The sequence below is a fragment of the Poecilia formosa genome, unplaced genomic scaffold, assembly GCF_000485575.1.
Source record: "Poecilia formosa unplaced genomic scaffold, Poecilia_formosa-5.1.2 Scaffold283, whole genome shotgun sequence".
NCBI classification, from domain to species: Eukaryota; Metazoa; Chordata; class Actinopteri; order Cyprinodontiformes; family Poeciliidae; genus Poecilia; species Poecilia formosa.
The window spans coordinates 111,107-134,600 of record NW_006800222.1 but is presented as its reverse complement, the minus strand read 5'-3'; the positions used below and the strand labels follow the sequence as shown (position 1 = coordinate 134,600).

Genomic DNA, 23,494 nt, shown 5'->3' with positions numbered 1-23,494 from the left:
CTGGGGGGGAATCCTATTAGTCGAGATTTGTTTGCATTTTTGAGAGGAAACCCGATTATGTTGCAAACCATTAGCTTTGTGCTTTAGAACCTCTTTTTCTTAACCGCATGTGTACCTTTCGTAGCTGTGCGACTCAAAATATGCTAATCAGATGTAAATGATATACCCCAAAACATTTGGCTTTCTGGGATGAATATGAAAGCTTTGTGTTTTAATGATTTTTAGGAAGCCATCTATTGAAAATGCAAAGACCATTATGCAGATTTCCTAAAGAATTTTTTTTTTTTTTCTTTTTTGCTCTGATGAAGTGCTTCAAAAACCTCCACATGACCAACGGAAGATTAACACGACTAAACATGCTTCCTTGAAAGGTTAAACACATGCACACAGTAAGAAAGGAAACACCAACGGCAATAACACTGAGAAATTAAGAAATGACGAACAAAAAAAAAAAAAAGATTCCTACATTTTAAAACTGTTCCAGTGCTCAGATCCATCAGCTCAAAGTGGGACACCGTAAACGTGTTTGGCAATAATTCATTATCATAATTGTTCTATTAATAGAGTCAGCTATTGTTACGGAGCATTCAGGTCAGCCAGCACAGATACTATTTAAACAAGTAGATTTTGAGTGGTTTCTATATATAATATCAGGGCAATAGAAACAAACCAAATCAAGTAATCTTTATGTTTCAAGTCTGACACTGGGTATGTCAAATTAAAAACTGGAGTATTGTTTTATTTCATATAGTAAGGTTAGAGACAGAGTCACTATCTGCATAGCTTTAGATTAACCCAGCAGTACAGGAGACCAGCAGCTCCCCATGCGGCCTCTATCCTCCCACATTGACTTGTTTTATTTTAAACAAAATAAAACCGAAAAACAAAATGATAGTAATAATAATAATACCACATAATCCCTCCCTCTGTTTCTCAGCCACCACTTCGTGACTTCTGCTTCTTCAGTACGTTTCTTTTGTGGGTTCTACTAGTGTGGTCCAGAATAGCTGTTTTGGTCTCTGCTTTGACCAGAGGATAACTGTGGCTTTTCAGGCCACCGACTCAGTCCCACTACAGGCTTCATTTTTATCAGCGGTCCAACTCCACCAGTGGCGCTTCTGATTCAAACGCCAAGGCTGATCCACCAACTAAACCGCCATTTATACCAAGATCCACATGTAAAGAAGTGCAAAGAAATGCAGATATAAAGGTGGTTTGCATAACAAGACAATGTTTTGGGTCATCATTCACTTAAACTATCAATAAGCTGCCAAAAATAAAGCTACTAAGCTTTTTTCCAACTTATAAGAAAAAGATTATAAGGTGAAAAATAAAATAAAATCAGAGCGTGCCATTTTTAAATCAGACTAATGATCAGAATAACAAATAAAATTGATTACTAAAATATTCAGTAGACTAAAGTAATTCCCAAAGTATCACACAAGACATTGAGGTGACTTGAACTACGGTTTATCCTCGTCCACATTTTAGACTCTCACATTTAATGCTTTGCTGTAGGAGTCGCCGGTCAGAAAAACGCAGCGCAATGCCATAACTGACAGAAGAAGAAGAGCTCTACAGACGACCATCTAACAAACGCAGCTTTTCTATTCATCTCACCAAATCAGATTTTTCCAACCCAAGGTTTTAAAACCTGATGGATCCAGTGTTTCTAAATACAACTTCTGAAAAGTCTTGTTTTCATTCCAGGTCAAATTTAATGGATGACATTACAGTAAAAACACAATTTTTCCTGGAAGATGTTTACAATATTTGTCCATATTTGACAGTCAAAGAGAACGCGGCAACACAGTGGAAGAGCTTCTACAATTTAAACATGTCACAAACAAATCCCGTATTTTTTATTGGGATAACTGGAGCATCCCAGGGTTTCGGGTAGATTTCTACCAACTACACATGCCTGACTTTGCCCATTTTACAGAACAGACCAGGCTCACTCAGACTGGCTGGAGAAATCTTTGAATATAATCGACACAAATTTTCAATTTAGGCCTCTACCAGGTTTTCTCTGATTTTAATTCCGCATATCTTCCCATCTCTGTTCCCGTTTACAGGAAGATTTCCAGCATGATGGTACCACCACCATGTTTCACTTAGGGGATAGTGTATTCAGGGAAATACAACAACAAATAAATTACCATCTGCAGTGCAATTTCAGATTCACAAAGAACTTCTTGGATATCATATTTTAACCGGGGTCCATTCATTATTCTGCAAATCTACAGCATATTTAGCCATTTGGATGAAATGTGACAATTCTCAATGTCTTTAGTGCTTGAGAGGCTAAAACTTAGAGAATGGTGGAAATGTCACAAAATGGTAAAGCAAGAAATGATAATAAAGATTAAGCTTATTGGCCTACATTCTATGGTGGTGGCAGGGTCATGCTGTGGTCTTATAATGACCTCTCCATGCCACTAATTACTGTAATTAGTGATTTTACAGTAAAGGAGAATTACTACAAATGCAGGTTATGGTTTCTAGCCACTAAAACCTATTTATCATTTGCCTTCTACTTTACAATTACCTGATGCTTCCTGTTGGTTTGTCACAGAAAATCCCAAGACGACACACTGAAGTTTATAGTTATAATGCGACAAAATGTGGACAAGTTCAACATAAGTACCTCTTTTTTATCTTTTTTAATTGCCTATTTTTGTGTATAAAGATGTTTTTATATGGCTGGTTGACTGATGCTTAGTTGCTTATGGTATAGTAAATTGTCTTAAGAGAAGGCATAGACTAGATAAGATTTTTTTCTTCCAACTACTCCTTTTAACGTAAAACTTGTGTTTATATCAATTCTATTTCATTTTAAACTGCAAACGAATGAAATAAATGCATAAATGTAGGAATATTTTTTCTTTGTATAACTGATGGGTGAAAACCAGGAACGGCAACAGCTTACGTGTTAAAAAAAATCTGGCCACAGTCTCAAAGCAGAAGCTGTGCCCAAACTGCAAACTGAATCGTTTCTTTAAATCTCCACAATCAACATGCAGTCGTGAAAGCCGGCCAACCGAGTCCATATTTTCCCAAGAAGATACTGAGGCCCGTCCTCGTGGATCCTTGTCAAAAACCTGCATGCTTACACACAAACAAGGGGAAGGACAGCAGACTGCCATCGTATTCCAATAACCAAAACAGATCCATCCACCATGTTGGCCTGAGCAAGCCTGCCAAACGTATTTTTTTCTTTTTCTTTTTTATGAAAGACACACACACACAAACAGGCACGCAAAGAGGGGCTGACAAGCTGACTGGGGTTTGCTAGCTCGGCAGGGGGATGGAGCCATCTGTCCCAGTAAAGGGTTAATCCAACCAAAAGCCACAGGCCAGCATTTTCCAGTACTCAAATTTCTGACTACGTTCTGGCTAGATGCATTTGTTTTGTCTTGGAGAGAGGAAAGCCCGGTCCGACAGAAGCCTCCACCATCTCGCTTTCTTCTTCGAAACCCCTTCAAAATCTCCTTGTGTGGTGTTGACTTTGACATAAGTGGCAAAGATGGCAGTGTTTGCAGCTGATCTGGGTGCCTTTAATTAGAGGATGAATGTCCCCAGATCCAGAGAATCAGAGATTCAGAGAGATATGAGGTGTTCCACATGTCAATAAAAATAAAAACAGGCCTTCCTTCAGACCTGTTTTTTCTTTTCTACATAGGTATTGAAATATAGAAAGATGCAGGGGGCTCGAGGAGCAGAGTAGTAGTTGAGAGATTAGACTAAAGGGGGGGAAAAAACCCTTAAGGGGCAAGAGGGCTGTGTGAAGCTAAATCAGCCAGAAACCAGCCTGAAAATGCCCCCCGCGTTCACTCGCAGCCAGCCTTTGTCTTTTTTTTTTTTTCTTTCCACGGTCAAAACAAGCTTGGCCGGCTAAGTGCTGCTACCTACAGCTACATGGGAATGGGAAAGAAAAGCTTTAAAATGAACAATTTAGAGGGGCGGGGAGGGAGTGGGCATAGGAGGGTAGAAATGGAGGGGAGAAAGGGTGGGTTCGAGGGCCATCCAGACATTAGATAGATTGAAGAAAAAAAAAACAGGGAGGAAGGGGGGAAAAAAAGGAGACAGAGAAAAATGGTAAAAGAATGAAAGGGAGAGGATGGAGGAGGAGAGGAAGGAGCTAAGCTTAGCATCCGAGGAGCTCCAGCCGGACAAACGGGACGGGCAAAGCGGCTTCCAGCGCGATCACACATCATGTCAACACTGGCGACTGGAGGGTTTTCGCACGAGACGTGCGCAGACGGTCGAACCTGAGACAGACGAGACGCAGACGGCTTCCGTTTGACCACAAACACATCAGCCTCCATTACTGCCGGCGATGTGCCTTCCGCCTGATGCACAGCCTTCCTGCCTCTCCTCCATCCTCATTGCCACACTCCTCCAATCCCCCCCTCCACGAGTATTAAATCACAGCCGCCCCTCGTCTTCAAATCAAACAAAAACAAAATACCTCAATCAGAAAACGTTGTGATTGGCTCCTGCTCCCTCAGCCTACAGTCCAGAGAACACCACCACGTCGACAGGAGACAGAAGAAGCGATTAAAAAAAAGAAGAAGAAAAAAAAATCCAGTCAGGTGTAGATGAGAGGAAAGAAGGAAAGGGTGGGGGTTGTGGGAAGGATGCAGATTTAGTTATCCTTTCTCCTCCTGTGCCTGTGTCCTCTGTCCAGCTCTGGCTTGGGGATGCTAGGCTAACTGGAGCTAAGCTAAGCAGCATCCACACATTGGTTTAATATGTGCCCCGTCTCACACACACCAATGCGAGGCTTCTGTGTCTCTCTCTCACTGACTGAGCCCCGCTGTTTCCCATCTCGCAGGCACCCACATGCACCCGCCCACCCCCCCTATACACACAACCCTCTTCTCCTCCCTTTTGCCTCTTCACCCCCCATTCCCTCTTGTTCTCACAGATGCCATCAGATCCCAAAACCTGCTATTTTCTCTGTTATATTCCCCATACACCGGTGGTATAGCGTGCACCAACTCATACACAAGCCGTCTGCTGTTTTGAGTCCATAACAAGTAATCCTTGACCAAGATGTGAGGGAAAAGGAGTGAGGGGAAGAAACTTTAGTGCCTCGCTGAGGGGGAAGCTGTGCTGGAGGGAGACAGGAGCTGCATAAATTTACATGTCAAACAACGGAACGAGCTCAGAAGTTCACCGGCTTTTATAAGTGTTACAACTCCAGCAGATGAGTGTTGAAGAGTTCAGCACAGATTTTGCGTGAGACGACAAACTACGAATTGCAAACTCTCAGATCTAGTCGAGATACAGCTTGGGAAGAAAGACACGCAGCTAAGAGTTGGGCTCATTTGTTATGCCCAGAGGTCAGAGGAAGGGGGCTGGGAAAAAACAAGAGGAGCACATAAGAGTCTGTGGGGTCAAAGGTCATCCAAGACATTCAAAGACCTCAGTGTGCATCAGCTGTATTTTGCAAAAATGCATGTACTGGCTTCCTAACCCTTTCCAGTCTGAAAGATAAATGACTTTGCTTCCCTCTTCAACTTCTCAAGAAGCAACATAACATGTTGCTTTTAAGCCAACTTTATGCTGCCAGGTAGGCTGTAGTAAATTAACAGTTTGATTCTACATGTCTGTCATTAACTAGGCCCAAATATCCAGGAAAACACAGTCATAAGATTTAACAAGTGGTACAATTATAGTTTAGCTAGGTTTATCCCAATACTATATGAAACAATGTCCGTGGCTTGTTTTCATTCCATTATGTTTCATATTTTATTTTACTTGATGATCTGAATCATTTCTGGGGACAAAAACGTTAAAAACAGAAGACATCCGCAAAAAGGCTGTGGCACGGTATTCCAGCTTGCCATGTATTCACACTCTATACAAGTAACATCTTTGACCAGTTACATGGGCGCCGCTGGTCTTGATGCTCACACCTGTTTTTGATGACAGGGTGCTAAAGCCCATGGAGAGTGATGGAAACATTGGGATACAAGGAAAAAAAACTCTGAACCATCGCTGATGGCTAAAATGACTGATTTTAAGTTTAATTCCCACAGATACAACTTTCACACCAAAGAGCACTGTTGGCTGCCTTCAGTTTGGTGCATTCAATGACTGAAAAAAAGACTATGCTAAAGATTGTCCAATTAAGATCAACAGATCATTCATAATTATGTATAAAATAAGAAACTTACAGTAGGAAAAAAAAAGAAAAGACAAACTTCACATACATGACTGGTAAAGTGAAGCCATTTGCAGAACTTAACTTGTCATTATTGCAGTTTTTTTTCTTAACCACAGTTCCTGTCATGTTCTAAAAGTTATAAAAGCATATTCAAAATAAAAACACGTATTACAACAAAGTGACTTAACAGTGTACTCTGACCTACAGTCTATTCGCTGTCTAGTGTTTGTGAATTCACCTATTCAATTTTTTGTAAAGCATATATATTTGTTAAAAAAATAAAAATAAAAACAGGTAGGGAAGCTGAAATACCTTGACACAAGCAAACTTCGCAGATGCTAAGACAATTGCCACTTTTAATGCATATTAAAGTATATTCATTGCCTGATCTATTAAAATAGGCGGTTATAAGCAATTATAGATGGGCTCTCAAGTATTCATAGATTTCAGCTGGTTTTGTGACTAAAATCTACAAAATAGCTGTATTAATAATTTACAGAATGTTACATTTGTTTCATGCTGTTTTACTGTAGAAGTAAAACGTCTGTCAAAAAAAGTTATTTAAGCATTATATTTCAAAAACCTTTGGATACATTTGAATTTTCCAACATTTGGAGAAGCATTGTCAAAGGGAAAATGCATTCCTGTCCACACTCTTGCTGTTTGCGCGTGCGTGCGTGCGTGCGTGCGTGCGTGCGTGCGTGCGTTTTTCCCTCCACACAGCCATTGAGACAGATTTTTTGGGAATGACTTATCTCAGCGCCTTGTCGGTTTTTAAACAATAATTTGGAAACAAGCATGAGACTAGAAAACCGTGGAAATTACAAACAGCACTTGGCGAGTTCCTTGCCCATCACTGTGACCATAATGGGTACATGCTTCACCATCTCACCCACTCTGTGGCTCCACAATTTTCAGGGTCAAAAAAAAAAAGAAAAAAAAAAAGGCTGGAGTAAATAACTGTTAAATAGAATCTCTTGAAGAAATGCTGCTGAAGGGAGAAGTATCAAATGGTAAAACTGTTCATTTTGAAACCTTATTTATGTGGTCTGCAACTATAAACGGAAGAATATGAAACTAAACTATGCTAAAATGTCATCAAATTCAAAACCAAACCATGAAATAATACCTTTATCTGACGTTACATTGGTAATGACACTAGTTTATCTGAATATTAATATACAATAGTTAGCAGCCAACACAAACATACACTATTGTACAAAAATGTAAACCATGAATATAAAAATTAAGGGAACAAATAAGACATGTAAAAGATGCTTTCCTAATTTCACAACATTTTATTAATAAAAGATTATCAAAGCTTAGAAAAGGCTCTGAAATAACTGTTCAAGTGCTGCTGTATTCACATCAGCTTGTTGGTAAAGTCCGAAGCGGCGGACACAGACTGGGCTCTGTGTGTGTTTAAATCAGCTCAGAACCAGTCTAACAGGAAAGATCCGTCGTTACAAACCCAATAAAAACATCCTTGATGAACACAACAAACCTTATGCAACATGTGGCAGAAGAGACACAGAGGATTTGGGATTCTGTTCTGAATCGATATGGTCTGATCACTTCCCAGCCCCTTGGTTTTTGATTTATTCGCCACTTTTTCCCCATTTAGGAACAACTACGGCTGTTGTAATGATATTTGTTTGTCTCAGGCATCACAAAGTGATTGCAACTGTGAGTGCAATCTGTAACCTCAGCCAACCAGCATGACAACGGCGACCTTTGTTAATACTGTAGATCAACAGCATCCTCACCTTAGTACAATGCAACTGTAAAACACCACAGTATGCTTTTATATTAGCTTAATTGGTTACATACAATCAGTGAAGTTGTTTTTTTTTGCGCCTTTCAATCCTTTTTGCCCATCCCCCTCCCACCCCCCCCCCACACAAAAACTACACCCCACCCCCATCAGGATCCCCACAGCTTCAGCACCCCCCTTCCAATCGAGCTGTCCTCTTAGCCTATATACAGGTCGTCCAATCGTCTGCAAAGCTAGCGCCGCTGTTCATGACACATGCACGTGAACGCAGGCTTTTTCAAACCTCGTTGAGTTCAGACGTGACTACTGAGCCATCAGTAAACAAAGCTACTTGCCTTGATGCGGGAGACACCCGAGCCACGTTTGTAACGCCGAGCATCGGGGGTTAAAGCCAGGTATAAATCCAACAGCACAAGCTTTCTCACTTCCTGCTGCTATTGCTCCGACCGCTTACAACTGGCAAGAAAAATATAAGAAAGGAAGACAGAGACTGCTACTAAAGGGAAGAGAGCTGCAGAGGCAGCAGGGGGACGAAAGACAGTTGTGTCATAGCTTTCGGGGAGTGGAGTGGAGTGGGGTGGAGTGGAGTGGGGTGGGGGGGTTAAGGAATGGAAGCAGGACAGAGGGAGAGGAGGGCTTGTGGGGGTAATGGGAGAATGGGAATGCATTGATGGGGTGACCACAAGGGAAGCAGACAAATGCCTCAGCATTCAGGGGAGGGTGGGTCCACTGGGTGTTATATTTGATCAGGGTGTTATGGTAACAGCTAATTTTCTTTTTTTTTTCCCCCCCACCATGGGCATTTGAGTTGAGATTTTTGGAAATGAAGTTTCAATTTAAAACCGATATAGAAACCGTCAACCCTAAATAAATTAGGACAGCGATACTGAACACCACAATGAATATCCAATGTAAATATACTTTGTAAGAATTTCTCTCTTTTCTACTCTAAATAGAAATGGGTCAGTTCTGTGGATGGAAAAGATCAAAAGCCACTACACCGAGTTCATAATAAGCACCTCACTGATCCTAAAGATGCTTTGAGTCTTCTTCGTGTGGTAATAACTTCAACAGATAAGTGTGGTGTCGTTAACATAAGCTGGTGACACTCGAGTATGGTGTGCTTACTGGTCTGAAAATGATCAGATTTTTTTTTCTTTTCTCATATGCATTTTACACCTACTTTATTTGAGCCTCTGATGGAAAATGGCTTTAATCTTTGACCAAATGTAGTACAAACTTATTTACACCATGTCTTTCTACATAATACCCTCTGGTCTGTCATCTGCGTATTTTAGAAACAACTTAATACAGTAAAACTAGTCAAATGTTCTGAACACACTGACCACTAGATGGCAGCAATATACTTCACAAACGATCCTTAGTATCCGTATCAAATATGCCTCAACAGGCACCTCAGATGTATTGAGACTAGTGGTTTGAGATGGTTTCTAAAGATGAGTTGTTGGAATGTATAAAAAAGGCTAGGCCAATATGTCAACGTTTTCACAATCTACATGAATACGAGAGGCCAAAATTTTAATAGAACATATTATTTGTTCTTTAAAAATATGGTCTGACTCAACACCAAATAGTTTGTAAAGTAGATTGATCATTAAAGTGTGGCTACTTTGAATCAAATACTTGCTTAAAAGCAAGAATGACCACTTATCAAAACTTGAATTCACGTAACAGTGGAGGATATTACAGTGGCAATCTGTAAAATATGTATATTTGGGCATTCATCTACCAGCTGGAGTGCCAGATGGTCTGGTCCTTGCTTCATCTGTCTTTAAGACTCCATGCACAAGACACTGCTGAATGGAAACTGTTGGTATTCAGACGCTGATTGGGGAAAAGTGCCATGTTTATGCCGCCAAGACACCTTGAGTCAGACACAGTTATCATGCCAGGCCACACTATATGGCAATGTGATTTTAGCATGGCATTGAATGTATGCGCTTTGGACCCTTAGATTCCAGCACCAACTTCCACGCTCCATTTAGTGGAGCCTTAACTGAACTGTGCTTACCTACTAATGCTACTAAAACCCACAATGTCCTCATGGTGATCAGCAGAGCGTGATCATTGGCATGAAGGACTAAGACTTTAGAAACTATGAAGTTTGTACGAGGAATCTTTGATAACCCATGCAGGACAAAATGCATAAAGTGATAAAACGAGCTTTTTCTATTTCTGTGTAGGCTTATAGGCCTTTTGAAAACATGTTTGCAGTTCCTCAGAGGAAAACCAAGTGGAAAACCAAGGAAAGGGTCACGTTCTTATTGATTGCCTTGAGTGTCCTCTTGGCTGCAAAGGGCAACGAGGTCAACGTGAGACAGCAGGGTGAGGGGTGTAAAAAGCTTACAAAAGCTACAAGTCAACATAAAAGGGAACCCCTTCACTGCTTATGCAACTAAACAGATGGCTTTCATACAACTGGATCCAAACTACTAAATCATACTCGATGGAAACTTTAAAAATAAGTGTTCTGGTAGCTCTCAGGGACTTGTGCAGGAATGACCGAGAGGCATTTTTGCATAGCAACACCTCCCCATCCGTTACCATTTCTGAATCTCTGCAGATGAACAGAGGTTTGGTAAACATTTAATCTGGTGATACAAGTCAATATATCTGACTAGATAGCTTGTGAAGACGTAAATAACTTTTTTTTTTTTACATTTTTACAGATATCAAACAAAAATGGCATCTGTCAATTGCAACCTTTACTCTATCGCCTACCTGCTCCATGACCACAAAACAAAAACTTTATAACCCCAGAGAACAAGTGGCTAGGAGAGTGCCGTCATGCTTTATTTACTTCAAACAACATTAGCGTGCCTGAAACCACTCAGTAATTGCAGTGGGCATTTATGACCAGACCCCCACCAAGTAACGGTGTCTGGCCGACATATGGCGTAGTGCAGACAAAGTCCCTGAAATGGGCTTCCTGCATACTGAAAGTAATTTATGGGGGAGAATCAGAAGTTAGCTAATTAAAAATGCAGGGAATGAAAATCCTGGTTTTAGTTGATGCCAAGTTTAAAACTAAGCAACAAATCCAAGTACCTGCTTCGTGTACATTTTCTGCTCTGGCCTTGCAAAAGTATAATCCTAATTGTTTTTCATAGATTTAGTCAAGGTTCGAACACAAATTGCAATGCATTTTAATGACATTTTATGGGATGAACCAGAGAAAGGTATTGCTTAATGGTGATAGAGAAGGAAACATAAAAATTGATTCTCAATAGGATTTAGGTTTAACTTTGACTGGGTCATTTTGACAAAAAATGCTTTATCTAAACCCTTCCATTGTAGCACTGACTGTGTTTCTGCAGCCTCTAATGCGCTCTCTTCCATAATTCCCTGCATTTAGCTCCATCAATAATTCCATTGACTCTGACCATATTATCCATCTCTTCCAAAATATCTTTCCCACAGGATTATGCTGAAACCACCATGTTTTACTAAAGGAATATGTAGTGTTTTTCATATGCTAAAAAAGTTCAATTGTGGTCTCATCTGAACAGAAGACCTTTTTAATATATTTGTCGTCATTCCTGATTTAAGCTTTTTGAATGCAACATCTTTGTTCCTGCCACCCCGTTAAGTAGAGAACCATATCTTGATCAGTTTGCAGCCATTTCCTACTTTGTCCGTTTCAAATTGGTTTGAGAAACATTCTTTGAGGTGTTCAAAGTTTTGGCTATTGCTTTCCGTGTTCCTTGTTCTTTATTATGCTGTTTGTTCACTAATGTTCTTCAACAAAGTTCAGAGGCCTTCACAAAACAGCTGGATTTATGCTGAGGCAGAGCAATTCTATCTGCAAAGCAACCGATTTATCCGCTAGAAAGTCACATAACATAAGAACTGATCAGATGTATTAGCAAATCGAGCTCTGTGATGATAGAATGGGTGGATCGTCGTTGCTCATCGGTTTGGAAAACAGAAGGTGAAGTTCACTGCTGTGAGGAAGAGGGATGTGTTGTGTGATAAAACGGTTAAAGCAATAAGATCAGGTCGGTCCCAGGGAGGATGTGGCTTAATCGGCTTGGCTAACTGCATGGTCAATATTGGCCTGCAGACAAATGTAACACTACTCTGATCAGACTTAAACAATCAGCCCTAATTAGAAATAAGGGTCAAGTGTTGGTGTGGGCAAATACCCTAAATTAAACACTGATCTACCACCAACTGGCCAAACTCAATCATATGTGTGAAGTTCTTGCACCAGCAGAGTGAAATATGAAGTGCTTTGTATTTGCATCCGTTTAAAACTTTTCCAGACTTTTATCATGTTACAATAAATGACTTCAATGTACTGAACAGGATTCAAATAGTGTATAATCGAGAAGTGGGAGGAAAGCGATACAAGATTTGATGAAAAGCGTGGAATTCATTTGTATTTAGTACATTTAAGGCGATATTTAGTCAGTCACCTTTAACTCAAACACTTTTGGAGTACATTGATGAAAGTCCTGCATGATATAAAGAAAGCATTTTGTTGAATATTGTGATGTGCTTCCAAGAGGCCAGATTCATTGTTGGAATGCAAAATTTTATTGCATAGTCCTTGATATAATATAGACTACCACACATTGCATCCAAACACATATTTCTGTTTGATACATATTGTGCAACTTTAATCTCCATCAGATTCCCACATCTAGAGAATGTTTTGCTTTTCTTTTTTTACCCATTCTGCTTTGCAAAAGAGGTTGAGCTCAGGGCAAGTGAATAGAGGGATGAATGAACAACATCAACTGGATTTAGGTCTGGACTAACATGAATGTTGGTTTAAGATTGTTCTAATGCCAGATATTGAACGTCTAATGCAGGGGTGCCCAAAGTCGGTCCTCGAGGGCTGGCATCCTGCATGTTTTAGTTCTCTCCCTGGTGATGGTAACAACCTCCTCATCAAGTCAGTGTTCTGTTTAGACCTTCTAATGAGTCATCATTTGATGCAGGTGTGTAAAACCAGGGAGATAACTAAAACATGCAGGATGCCGGCCCTTGAGGACTCATTAGACCAGGGCATCCCTGGTCTAATGGGTTTTCTTTCAGTATTGTCATTTATTTCATTTCATACGTCCCCATCAATTCTAGCCAACTTCTCTTTCTGCTGAAGAAGCGTGCTCACAAAATGATTCGGCCACCACTGTGTTCCACCACTGGTGTGTCACAAATGCATGCCACACTTCTCAGATATTTTTTTGGGAAAGAAGTTTTAACTCCAAGCATTCTTCAGTCATTCCGTTATGGACATTAAGGTGAATTTGAAACATAAGATACAAGTAGATGCCGATGTGGTGGAGATGGTGTAAGAAAAAAATGAAGAAAGGAAGCATCAGACTCACAAGGCACTGCGTGACGGTACAGGTTTTCTCGGATGGTCTGCTGCAGTTCGTGGTCAGGTGATGACTTCTGGAAGCGCTGGCTTAGATAATGCTTCAGGTCCTTATTCAATTTTGTTCCTGTCAAAAATAGACAAAAATAAGCATGTTGGTGCAAGAATTCAACTAATGCAAAAAACAAGCAAAGCAGACCGATATCATGAGAGCCAAAATATTACAGCTACTCCACAATTATGTGCTAAATGACCAGAACATTTGGCTCCCACCAAATGAAGTGAACAAGTTGATCCCGCTAAGTTGCAGCGCATCGCTGTGACCTGCACGCTTGCTATCGTCCCACAGAGGGATGACCGCTTGTAAGCCGTTTCTCCTACCAGCTTGGGACGGGCCAAAATCAAAACTGCTAGCAGTAAGGCTAACACCACGACGCAGCCCTCCCACAGCTACGCCATCTGGACCTCAGACACACATTAGGCTACTGAGGGGCAGTGTGACTGGAGAAGGTCCATGTGTGTGTCTAGTGTGGTTTTATTTTTATTTTTTTCTTCTGATCTGAATGAGTGCGCCCACTTCTCTGGCAGAGCTTAATGTGCAAACACAGCACAAAAACAATGTGACAACATAACAGACGAAAACAATGAGGGTGGATGCAGTCAGTCAGACAAGAAAAAAAGAAAAGGCGGCCTGTTTAGCGAAAGAAAGAGGAGGGGGAGCTTCATCTAAATTCACAGCAGCTCATCACTTTCTCCTGTATTTTACTGTGTCCAATTATTTAGTGTACAAATTATTTATCTCCCATCTTTGCGTGGCTGCTGAGAACAATTTTGGTTGTCTGGGGCACACAACCAGTCGTAAAAAGGCCCTGGATCCTGTTTCCATGGAAACTGTGTGCATATGTGTGAGCAAGTGTGTGTGTGTGTGTGTGTGTGTGTGTGTGTGTGCGTGTACGTGAATGTGTATAAATCCGATGATTGAGATTGTTAGCACAGCACAGAAGAGCATTCTGCACTGGTTGGCAGATTGATGGTAGATTTATGTAATAAATGACAACTGAAGCCCAATGAGCCCAATTTATAGATGTAATAACTGCTTTCAGTTTAAAAAAAATTTTGTAATGGAAATTTTATTTCAGTGACATTGGTGTCTTCAAGTGTTTAGTTAAGATATTAAATTCACTTCTTAATGATGTCTGTGTTGAAAGCTCGACTGCCGCTTTGTTAATGAATTTAATGAAATTAAACATTCATTTGAAAGCAAATCTCTAAAAACAAACTGCAACTAATAAATTGTTGAGCAAAATCTATCAATTTTTTGCCCCTTCACCAGCCAGCTTAAGACTCAAAAATCAGCTCATAGACCAAAACGTTCACTCTTCATAGTGAAAGTTGTTACCGAGCGGAGAACGCTAATTTATTTATGTTTTTGAGCATCAATTCTCCAGAACTGGAAAGGAACAAATTGGATTTACTTGCATTACAAATTTGGTACCTTTATACGTTTTAAAGTGGTTTGTAAAATCTGTAGTCACTTTTGAGTATTTTTCCACGTGGCTTTCAACCATTACAGAGCAAAAATAGCTAAATAAAAAGAAGAAAAATCTCATTGCATACTACCTTACCGTGAAATTGACCGGTATGGGTTTATTGCCCATAGCAGACGCATGTATGACACATTAATGGAGAAAATTGCAAGTCACACCACCTACTCTGTGATTTTAAGTTGCCAGGGCAATACATCATGGCACAACACCAGAAACCATCAGAACAAGATCCACCAAAAAAAAAAAAAAAAAACATTATCTACAGATGAGCCACAAAAATTTATGATCTCTATTATTTATACATGTATTTGTCTACTACTTACTGGACTTGACTTAGCGAGTTGATTAAATATCAATATCATTGCAATATAAAGATAGTACAATATATAACAGGAAAGAGCAGATATTTTTCCACAGAGCAAAACTGACAAGAATGCGTCAAAATCCAAAAGTATTTAGCTCAACACATCTTGTTACAATAATGATTTTAGATACAAATAACTTAATATTTTGGAAAAAAAATCCATCTCAGCCTGTGTTTGCTCATAGATGTGCAAGAGCAACATAACATCAAGGAGGTAAAGCATAGGCTTTAATCCAGTTATGTAGATCTGATCCCTCTCTCATTCACTCTATGTATCCTTATCCTGATAAAGCAACATGGCTTTCATTAAAATGAACAGACACCCTTCAAAGTCACGACGGTATGAACAACAAGGTCCTCAAGGACTTCTTCACTGATGAAGGAGGGAGAGGTAATTATGGAGGGATGTGCTGATTAAGTAGATGGCAATATCTGCTGCTCCTCTGTGGCTGCACTCTGTCAATAACACATCAGCAACTGGTGTCAATACCTGGTGTTTAATAATGGTTGTTTCCGATTTCAAAAATGCATACTGATCGCTGGTTCGACTGCAAATCGCAGTTAAAGATTGCGGAGACGAACAAATCTGATAACTAAAATAGCTGGACCTTTATTTTAGTTGGAAACCTCAAGGTGTTACGTGAAATATCCCTCTGGATTCGCTTTCCTTTAAAAAAAATGTTTTACCTTCATCACAGATAAAACATTTGGTACCTGGGGTTCAAACCGAAATGCTGGAATCTACTAGCGGTGCAAGGCGCAGCCAGCTCAAAAGACGAGATGCGACACAATGCTGGATTTACAAGAACAAAGGGAGATTTTAATATCCATGGCTCATAATACTTAGAAGGGTGGCTGGATAAATTGCTACTTTAATCCTATTCTCTTTAGAGTTTTACAATGTCAGGGTTTTCTCTCCGTTAACCCTTTATATTTACATTGGTCCAACTTGGGGCAGCAGAAGATTAGGAAAACATCCAATTACAGGTGCCTTCAGTGTTTGTAAAAAGCGGAAATAAGACCTTTTTCATAACTGTGGAGAAATTTGGATTGAAATAATAATTTAACCACAATAAATTTGTTTTTTGAGCTTTAACGGCCTAGTTGGTGTCTCGCCACAGCATTTGAAATGAAATGAAATTTTATTCGAACATGATACAAATACAAATATAAAAATAAAATAGTGCCCAGTAACAAGAAGTGCATAAAAAAGAAGAGGAAATACAGATTTTTTGTTTCAGTTAACATATCATGCTCAAAATGGGGTAGGAAGAAGTGAGAACTTATAAACTCCTACCCCCTAAACACTTGAAACTTTAGAGTCCTACTGTCATTAAACAAATCGAAATCAAAGTGGCAGTCAGAAGTAACAGTTACTAATTTCAATCTGATTTACAAACTATTAGATGAGTCAGTCCATCAATGGGTTCTTTAAATCATTTTGCTAAGCTGGGGGCTCATGTGAAAGTTCACTGCTGCTCCATGTCGTCTCTTTTTGTGGAAAATTGATCTCACTGTGATTTGCTGCAGTTCCAAAGCCTAAGAAATGGTTTTGGATATCCAAACTGATAGGCAAACATCGTCTCTCACCCTTTGTCGAAGAACTCTAGAACTGGCAATAACATGTTTCTTCTTTAGGTCTTTGAGTCGACTTCACGTTGTCAGAGAGGTTCTAGTTGAAACGTGACAATAAAGGGAAACTATGTAAGGAAGCAAGAACTTTTTCACACTGTGGGTAAATATTGTTTTATTTTGAATAATTATTAAAAGGAATTTATAAAAATTCAAGAGATCCATGAAACATTTATCCAGATATATTATCTTGGGGGTGATTAGGACCACAAGATGTTCCTTGGCTGTTGTTAAACCAGCCATCAATTTTACCTATCCTATGTAAACCTTAATTTCATAAGTCATTCATTTGTGGACTTCAAGAATCTCAGTACTCCCTTCAAGCCAATAGAAAAGGGGTGTTAAAATATAAATTCTCTAACCGTCTACAGCCTAGCAACAACTTAGATCTGGATCTCAATCCAAACAAGTTAAGCAATTTAAACTTCACAGTTTAAAGACTCTGATACACATGATGAAGCAAGAGCACATATTGAGCCCTCCAACTGTGAGTTTTTCTAGTATTTAGTTGACCAAACTCTTCAAATGAAAGTAAAAATTCCAGATGGGAACGTCTTGACTTCTGACTTAAAAATTCCCAGTTTGGGAATGTGACTCAAACATGAAACAATAAACCTTCTCAATACCCATGCCCCACAGCTCCAGGCATCCGTCTGGGTCTGCGACAGAGCACGAGTCATTTTTCCTGAAATCAAGTGAATCTCAAGCAGGAAGAAGGGTGGGATCTGGAGAACATTTGGCCCCAGTGACCACCCACCCGATATCCCCCTTGAAAAACAGATAATTAGAAAAGACATATCCTTCAAACACAGCCCACCTGGTATAGATTTTCCATAAGCCCGCCGCCCCCAAAACAAGCACAGTTTTGGAAGCGAGACATACAATCCTCGACAGAAGGGAGGTTTTACTTGAGAGAAACGGAGAGGGAGGCAGAGGCTGTCACACAGAACGAGAGCATCAGAGGGAGCCAGACTAAACATCAAAAGCGCTTCAGACAGCGAGAAAAAGCGGAAAGCCCCCGCTACTTTCCAGGCATCTCCCATCGAGCCCACCCTAGCGCCCCTGGGCTCTGATCAGCCATCCAAGCCCCTGTTCAGACATGCATAGCCAGACCGGGCACTGGCTGGATCTGCTGGCACCTGACATCTGTGTTCACGCTGGAGAAACATATAAACTTCAATGAAACTTGAGCTAACTGCTCGCAGGGCAATTATAGTAACAATGGGAAGCTTTGACGGCTTGCTGCTGATTTGAAACTGGAAGGAGTTAAGGGGAATAGACCTTTGACATTCCACCAAGACTTGTTATTGCCTACCTTGATATTTAACACCTCTCGCTACAAAAGTGTCTTTGTATGCACTGAATGCATAGCATGACAGGAAATGGATGATATTACTGTAGCTTGCCTGACCTGGACGCTGGGATTGGGCGGGAATAGTCCAACACCGGTTAAAACAAAATCCAAAGATTCAAGACACCTCCATTAAAAATTTAGTTGTTTTTTTTTAACAAATACTTAATTTTTCTTTCTTGCCTCTGGAAAAGACAAAAAAACATAATTGGAATTAATCAAAAAATACATTTTACTTACGACACAAACCAAAAATTTGTTTTCTAGGGAATATAACTGCTTAAGTGATGCTTTACTTTCAGCTGCGGCATGTATGAAGGGTTTGTTTCAGCTCAATGAGGTCTTAGTAGCTGTAAGACAGTTTTGCCAATTTAAGACAAAAACAAAATGATTACCGAAGTATCAATTTAAACTGCTGTGAGTAATTTCTCCTAGCAAGGCTAGCAGTCCAAACAGTAACTTTTATGTATGTCCTCTAAATGAATAAGAACTTATTTGTATTCGACTGAGCCTTCCTGTTATCTGCTAAAAGCACTGCTCTCCCTTACTGTCACAGGGATGTTTCAAAATGCTTTAGACGACACTTTCTTTTTAAGGCCTAGCTCACACACAGGCATGTAAAATACATATTCATGAGTTTTGACCTTTCATCCACACAAAACTTCAGTTTAATATCAATAACAATAATTACTTTGAAAACCTCTGGCCAAAGTGGAGACCTGAGAAAACTCTGAATTTGTGTGTGTGTGGGAAAACAGAGATTTAGGGTCCCGCGCATTATGGCCTGTGACAAATAAGCCACTTGTTTTGACATGATTCCCAATCGACATAATCTCGTGTTTAGTAGACTTTATATTCTAATACGCCATTTAAAAGAAGTTCAACCTATATATCTGTCCACACAAATGAACCTCCTGGTGCCATGTTTAAATCCTAACAGGAAGTCGTGGTTGTTTTGAAACAATCTGATTTGGTGACACAGCTTTGCGCTACACTGCCACCTATGGGTTTGACATGTTTAAAACATGAATTTGAGCGGGTAACATGTGGATGACAACTTTTCTCAAACAGATCCCCTGTGAGCAACATGTGTTTAAAGCAATGTTTTAATAGAGACCAGTGTACTTTGGTACAAAACCGAAATCACTTTGTATATACCTGTGATTCTCCCGAGTTCATTTTTGAACAACCCATCAATGCCATAAATAGCCAACTTTGATTCTTCTCTCAGAAGCGGCATCCGTGATAACGAGTGAGGTCGAGATTTCAGTCTTTGTATGGCGTACTCACTGATCAAGTTAATAATTGGCTGATTCCGATCTCTCGGCGCGTCTCTGGCTGTGATTGCAGCAGCCGTATTGTGATAGAAATCGGCACACTTGTCTCATCCTTCCTCTCCCTCTCTAACCGCGTGAATACTGCCAGGTATGCACGGCTTCAGAGAAAGGTCTCCACGCAGAGAGGCCGACTGAAACTTCAGTCAGCAGCACTGGGCAATGCCAGACACAATCATCCTCTTAACACAAAGCACAGTCTAAGTGACAAAGCAGGGAACACAGTCATATGCCTGCGTGCCAGCCTGTCTTGCACTGAGCCAAGTCAGATTTGGCAGCCAGGCCACATTTGGCTGGGAACTTGGTTTTGTATCGATGTAGAATACACAGTCTGGCACGCAGGGAAACAATTTCTTCCCCTCCCCTGCCTCTTTCTCTTCTCACTTGAATTATCTTTTGAACATCACGGGGCTTGTTGCCAGGCACACGGTATGATTACAAAGAAATCCTTCTTTTAGCGAGCCATTTACAAACCAAGTTGTTGTTATTCTCAGATGAAAAAAGTCAAACTGGAATCGTGTCCCTGGAGCCTGACTGGCACGGCGTAAAATGAAGCTATGTGTGCAGGCTGCACAAAGTTACAACTTAAGCAATCATCTAAGTGAGGAGTGCATTCGTAGCTCAAGATAATCAGATAATCAGGGCTAATCAGTATTTAATTGATTCAACCAGCAGCAGCTATGTACAGTTAACATTTCCATCACTGCAGATCAGAGCTTAACCATATGTCATAATGATTAAAGAGGAGGCAGGGAGAGGTCAGAGGGAGGCGATTGTGACCCCTGACAGGGAACAGCTGCAGCTGATCCAGGTACAGGCGCCAAATCATCCCTCACTCAGGAAATAAAACAGCTCAGTAACAGTTATAATCAAATAAGTCAACAAAGATAGCAAAAGTACATATGTATTTGATTTACTGAAAGTTTTTTTCTTTTTTCTTTTCTTTTTCTTCAGGTAAACCTGCAGTAGGAAATTCCTCGACCTGACAGGGCATGGACATTCCAAGAGAGGACAGGTCTCTGAGAAAACAACCATGAGCTCAATACTGCCCCCTGTGCTTCTCTGACAATTGTAGTTTGCATCACAACGACTGCCCTGGCCCTGTATCCATAGCAACAGCTGCTAAGCCAGAGGAACTGAAGGTAGTGATGGGTTGCAGCCAGTCAGCATCCACCGCCCCCGCCTGGATCTTGAAGGTATTACAAAAATAAACAGGACCTCTGTCTGAGACGGTGAAAAAGACAAACCTTTTCGTGTTCGTGGTGTAAATAGCAGCTCCTCTGAATTCAGCCTGAACAGACTGGAGTCTGGAGTCTGAACAGACCGATTAGACAGTTTATTGCAAAGGTTCCTCTTTAATTTTCACATTTCATCACGTTACAGCCTTTAATTAATTTTATTGGGGTTTTATGTGACAGAGCAACATATAGAGAATAAATGTGAATGAAGTAAAATGAAGATACACGATAGATGGTTCCCCCAAATGGAGTCTAGTCAGAATGACTCAGCTTATTTTATTAAAATATTCAGTGCTAAGTTTATTATTTATTTAGCGGGTGGAAATAAAGTATATATAGTTTTTCAATAAAAAAAAAAACTAATCAAGAAACTAAAAATTCTAAAGAATACTTTTTTAAAAGATTTTTTTCTTTTAATTACAATTAAAAAGGAAAAAAAAAAACTCAAAAAGTTTGAAAACCACAGTTTCAAAGGAATGCATATTCGAGTGTTCACATGGTTAAATCAGAGTTTAGACCTAAATCCGATCTATAATCTGTGGTAACCCCTGAAACATTACATTCACAGACACTCTCCATCCAATCTGATTGATCTCTAGTTACTTTGCAAAGCAGAATGGGCAAAAACATCCATCTAGACGCACAATTCTGCCTCAGACACTGTTCTGTTCAAAACACTTTGTTTCCAGCAATTCTTCAGAAACAAACGGGTACAATGTGGGGAAGCAATGTAACCGATTAGGAGGTTGCAAAAGTGTGCTTAAAAACTATGATTAAAAACACTGAACACATTACAAAGATTAGTCTGCATAATTAATAACTGCATATAAAATGAAGTGGAATCAAATCTCTAATCCAGTCTGCTAGAGAAAAGCAGCTGACTTTGCAACTTAAAAACGTGCTTGACTATTCCTGCTGCGTGTGGAGGAAAACCAACACTGATCTTACATTGTTGAAAACTGAAGCGAGGCATTGCAGCTTTTCATTCAAGGGTTTTATGAGTAAGTGGGGTTCCAAATCTCAGGATTGCGAGCTTTCAGATGCTGATCTAACGTGTAAGCATATCATCTCACGCAGCGGCAAAAATGCGTGTTCTGGTGATAAAATCTATTCCGAGTGTTTTTTTCCCCCACCAAGTGAAATTCCTGTTCTGTGATGAACACCAGGCTTCCCTGATCGTATAATCAGCTGGGCAGGGTCAGATACGAGATTGTCTCAGAAAAGGGTTTACGAGTCGTCATCCCAAAGACGAACAAGATGCAAGAACTTTCATCCCCTGGTTATTGTGTTGCTCTAAAGCCGGGAGAATCGCTGAAATTTGCATCGCAGCGGGGGACGTCACTGTGCTACGTTTCAGTTTGCAATCAAATATCATTTCTATCTTTGAGGAATCACAAGAGTCCAAGCTGCCCATAGAAATTTAGAAAAACAAAAGTGCTATTGGTCGGCATCCATTTATTTAGTCACTTAAGCTTCTTTTGCTAAAACATGTACTCCCTTTCAAAGAGATGAGAGACTACAACTTAATTTCACTAACACTGCCTGAATGGTCTTGTGTTTTACATCTTAAGAGCCAAACTCTTTAAGATGTAAAAACATAAGGCAAACACAACAAAGAATCATGAGTGAAAACCAACCTAAAAACGTCATAAAGGCGCCATTATTTTAATACCAACGCCACTCTTCAGTGTGGAAGTTATCAATGACTCAAGTTAAGTTAGCTATTGTCAGACGGGAGTTTGTAACTGAAGTCAGTAATGTAAGAAGATACTTACAGTTAAAGAAAAAATTGTTTTAAGACTTTCCTACAATTCATTTAGGTGAGCAGGTAACAGGAAGGCTTAGAGCACAGCAAAGTGATTGTTTGCTTTTTTTGAGCGCTTGGCTGCCATCATAATGAAATACCATACCACATGTCCAACTCTTCAAAATCTGTATCTGCAAATTAAAAGTTTTACAAAGACATGGTATCTGAATTTGGTCCAAAACCTTTTACTGGTGCCTCCCTGGTGCTAATCTTCAAATGTTCCAATAATTAACTTGAGACACCATGCAGAGATTTGCTAGTTGAGTTGTAAACTTTAATTAAATTACTGTAAAACACTTCCAGACACCCATATAAAATCACGCTATCTTAAGTGTTGTAAATAAAGGTTGTTTTTTTTCCCTGTAATTAGGACCGAAACGTATCAGACAACAGCAGAGTGAGGATTCGTAACCTTCATATCTTTTTCATTTTTAATCACATCTCTGCCGTTGCGTCCCACGGAGCCCCTGGGCTTGTTTACTATGCATCGCATTGCTTCCATTGATTGTGGTTCTCCACACAAGCACATCCGGAGGATTTATTTCTGCATGCAGGGCAGCAGAAAGGCACCAGTGAAGGTGAGACTTTCCATTCTGCAATCTAACAACTGGCAGCACACACATATGACTTTTTATGCGTCTGGCCGCATCGCTCTGTGGAGTTGGCATTAGTGAAGACCATTATCCCCCTCCACACAAAATGGGGATTGAGTCTGAAATGACAAACCACCAGCATCTCCTAGCTATGTACTTAAGTCACCACAAACAATACATGTGAATACTCCTTGTAGGTGCAGGAAAGATCCTATCCATCATCTTATCCTTTTAATATTCTTGTGGCCAAACACCCACACGGTTCACGATCTGGTCCACTTTCCCTAACGCCAGAGCTGGCTCAGCTAATAATGGGATTATTTGACTATTGG

The 23,494-nt window shown here is 40.1% G+C and overlaps 1 protein-coding gene across 1 annotated transcript in view; it reads right to left on the bottom strand.

Annotated features, from left to right (window-relative positions):
* magi1b (membrane associated guanylate kinase, WW and PDZ domain containing 1b) overlaps window positions 1-23,494 on the bottom strand; it is a 146,984-nt gene that overhangs the window by 78,900 nt on the left and 44,590 nt on the right. Inside the window, exon 2 of the mRNA XM_016681499.1 lies at window positions 13,307-13,423. Within this exon, the coding sequence (XP_016536985.1) occupies window positions 13,307-13,423 (117 nt within the window). The remainder of the gene's footprint in view (window positions 1-13,306; window positions 13,424-23,494) is intronic.